At 35.7% G+C, this 3,617-nt stretch overlaps 1 protein-coding gene across 1 annotated transcript; it reads left to right on the top strand.

The window, feature by feature from the left end:
* The first annotated feature begins 488 nt into the window (after positions 1–488).
* LOC120135318 (transcription factor PIL1-like) lies at positions 489–2,417 on the top strand. The gene is made up of 5 exons (XM_039151601.1): positions 489–721; positions 801–1,323; positions 1,399–1,530; positions 1,620–2,066; positions 2,176–2,417. Exons 1-4 carry the CDS (start codon positions 651–653, stop codon positions 1,977–1,979), a joined length of 1,086 nt encoding a protein of 361 aa, XP_039007532.1. The 5' UTR covers positions 489–650; the 3' UTR covers positions 1,980–2,066; positions 2,176–2,417.
* The last annotated feature ends 1,200 nt before the right edge of the window (positions 2,418–3,617 follow it).

Raw genomic sequence — 3,617 nt, 5'->3', positions numbered from 1 at the left:
ATAAAAGTTTTTCGGTCAATATCACACTCGGCCTAAATAATTATTCTTCAATAATGTATGCAAATAGGGTTAAGGATGAACAAGAATTTATCTTGAAATATAAAAAATTTCAATTATTTATGTATTTTATGAATTATATTTATTTTAAAATTTTATTTATATCTTTTCTTAAATAAAAATTTTATATCAATCAATAAATGGGTATATCTTCAAAAATATTTCTAAGCATGAAAATGGAAGAATTTGTAATTATACAGAATTTTAGGGATAAAGAGGCATGACGTGAAAGACCACAATTCCAGTGGTCCCAACACAGAGCTTCGTGGGTGGTGGGGCAGTAAACGTGGCAGAACACCATTTATTTTAGAGATTACGCAAAGCAAAGCTTCGGTTGTTGTGGACGCGCGCCCCATTTTCCATAAACTAGGAATCTTCCCATCCCCCAACCATCTTATTATATCACTTGTGTCTCGTAATAATTTCCCCCAACCATCTCCCCGTTTTCATCAAGACATCATCCTGTTCTCCACGGCTTGATTTGATACTCTTTCTCACTGTCGGTCTTCTTGGTTTTTTGACGGCTTAACTTATCGGATTTTCTTTCAGATTATCAGCCACGTCAAATACTTCCTGAATCCGATCATCCTTCAATGGCAGAAAAACAGAAACTTGAATCACTTCCTCCGTGGATGACACGTCACTTGCCTAATTTACCATCCACGTACGTGTATACACACACACACATATATAGCTGAACAGTGTGTTTTCAATGTGTTTCTTCTGATATTTCTTGTTTGCAGGTGTGATCCTGACGCGGCGGAGCCGATGCGGGAAAATGGTCAGATTTTGATTCGAGGTTTATCGTCCAAGAAACCCGGAAAGAAGAACATAACTTGTCTGCAAACCGGGTACCAGGAGCTACGGCTGGCTGAACTATACGAGGACGGTTACGATAAACAGGTCGTGGATTTAAATATTGCTGCTTCAAACAAATTTAACGTGCCCCAGCTTGAAGAAGAAGAGATGATTCCTCAGCAAACCATGAACAACGATATGCAAGTACCTCAATCTTTCTACAAGCAATCAAAGGAGAGAGTGAAAGCAAGAGTTGATGAGAAAAATGAAAGGGTGAACTTTTCAATCTTCTCAAGATCTCCAGCTCTTCAAAAATCTAACCAGATTCCGATAAGAATCAATTCTTTTGAAAAACAAGGAAAAAAATCCATGGAAAAAAAGTGGGTTCCCGATGAACAATCCGAAGCCGCTCCGAGTGAAGTCTCAAAGAGAAAGAGAAAACCAGAAGCTCACAGCCTATCTGAAAGGGTAAGCAACCAAATCCAACAGCTTATAAATTCAGGGTTTTGTAGTAAACTGAAATATTTGATTTCTGGGTTGCAGAGACGAAGAGATAAAATCAACAAGAAGATGCGAGCATTGCAAGAGCTCATACCCAACTGTAATAAGATGGATAAAGCATCGGTTCTTGATAAGGCAATCGAGTACTTGAAAACTCTTCAGCTTCAAGTTCAGGTTAGACTTTAGAGCCTTTCGATATCATTCCTTGGATCAATAAATACAAAAATATCGCTTAATAACAACGGGATCTTGCTTCGAAACAGATGATGTCAATGGGAAGTAGTGGTGTTTATATGCCTCCGATGATGTTACCGTCTCCGTCGATACAACATATAAATGCACGGCCTTTGGGTGGTTGTTATTCTCCCATGGCTGTCTCAATGCAAATGGCACAGTTTCCATCGACATCTTCGCTAATTCCGGCGATCAACCAAGCTAGACTCAACATGCTTGGCCTCTCCGGCCAGGTTCTATTACCGTCCATGCCGCCATTGCGATTACCCTTCGTATCGTTGACTGCTGCGAGATTTCCCCAACTACCGGTCCAGACCCCCACCGTATCCCCAGCCTCCTCCGCCGCTGTTACTTTTTCTAAATCGATGGAATGGAATCGGACACATTAACTCAAAAAACATCTACTGAAGACGAGAGTTAGCAAAACAATTGTTAAAAGTTGGAAGCAGTGCTGCAGGTCTCCTCACTCGCATCAGGTTACATTTTTGGAATTGTTCTCTTATAGATGATATGGAAATTTGATTTTTAAGTCGATTTTCATGAAATAAAAATTGAAAGAGATTAACCTGTAAATAATTCGTGCAGGAGTCTATAATTCAATCAATTTTGAGCTTGCGGATGGGATGGGAGAGCTTTGAAAACTGAGAATCAGGGGGCTTCTTCGTGTACGGGCTTGCTTACACACTGTTTGAAAATGGAGTATTTACAGTCATCATTGAGAAGATCAGCATTTCAGCAAGATTAGTTTAAGAAAAAGAGGTGAAGATATCAGATTAAGTGTTTCAGTTTCCAAAAGAAACTAGTGGTTCATTTGCAGCAGCTTCCTTCCTTCTTCGTGTAATTATGTATATATAATACACATCATGACATACAAACTTCATTTTGTACTAGTTAAGACCATTTTCTTTCCAACATAACAGTTCATCATGTTGAATATGGTCATACGTTGGAACGAAGTAGAGCTAGATTTTCACTGTCGAAATCCTTTTTACATTTGAAAATACTTTTTCTTGAATCATTAGTTAAAAGAGCGTATCAAAAAAAAAATTGAAAAGAGAAATTGTTATCAATAGTTTTGGATTAGTTATATTGATTACTTATAAAATTATTATTTTACATAAAGAAAAAGAATTATTATTAATAGCTACATCCGTGTAATTAATAATTAAGAAAGATTATAAAGAAAAAATATTTTATGATCACTCTTCCACTCTTAAAAGAATTAATTAAATTTAAGATTCAAAATGTTAAGAAAGGTTAAAGCACAATTTGATTTTATTAAAAATATATTTTTTCATAACTTTTAAAATAAATAAAAAAATGAATTGAGTCTTAATTATGATAATAATAAATAACAATAAAAATATTTAAAAAAATCAATATGCTAAAACAGATAAAAATAGTTATTTTGTTAAAAAATTAATATTTGAAAAGTAATTATTTTGGCTACTATTATTTTTTTTAGATAAAATATATGTATTATATCCAAAATAAAATACAGCAAGAAAGTTGCTACAACACCAACAGGTTCTGTACAACAAATCAATCACCAATCTCCCCCTCTATACAAATTTGTTGGTCTAAATCCCCTATATTGTGTATTAAACATTTCGCCTGTACAACCTCGCAAATCAACCCAAAAAGATGAAGGTCAATTCTAATATTATTTCTAAAACACCGCCTATTGCGTTCCTCCCAAATAAAATATATATAAGCATTTCAAATTAACTTGAGAACAACACGAGAGGTTTTACCTTTAAGCGAAGCAACAACCCAACTCAACATAGGTTCTCACTCAATCACAACCTGTCGAACCCCACACCTTCCAAGCATCCTCTCCCAAACCCCAGCTGAAAACCAACATTCAAAAAACAAATGATTCTTTGATTCCAACGCCTCCCCACACAGCACACATCATTCATCGATAGACAACTATTTTTTTTTGAAGTGCTTTGACCTCTAACGTTCTATTCTAGAGTAAAATAACTCATTGTTTGTAATACTACCGACTCGTACCCGACCCGGAT

This window comes from Hibiscus syriacus, unplaced genomic scaffold (assembly GCF_006381635.1).
Source record: "Hibiscus syriacus cultivar Baekdansim isolate YM2019G1 unplaced genomic scaffold, ASM638163v2 tig00110607_pilon, whole genome shotgun sequence".
In the NCBI taxonomy this organism is placed as follows: Eukaryota; Viridiplantae; Streptophyta; class Magnoliopsida; order Malvales; family Malvaceae; genus Hibiscus; species Hibiscus syriacus.
The sequence above is the reverse complement of the archived record's forward strand: the minus strand, read 5'-3'. Positions and strand labels throughout refer to the sequence as shown.

Excerpts from the sequence above, each read along its gene's own strand:
- LOC120135318 (XM_039151601.1), top strand. The coding sequence starts at position 651 with ATGGCAGAAAAACAGAAACTTGAATCACTTCCTCCGTGGATGACACGT. Across the intron at positions 722-800 it reads TTGCCTAATTTACCATCCAC|GTGTGATCCTGACGCGGCGG; the intron begins GTACGTGTATAC and ends TCTTGTTTGCAG. Across the intron at positions 1,531-1,619 it reads CTCTTCAGCTTCAAGTTCAG|ATGATGTCAATGGGAAGTAG; the intron begins GTTAGACTTTAG and ends GCTTCGAAACAG.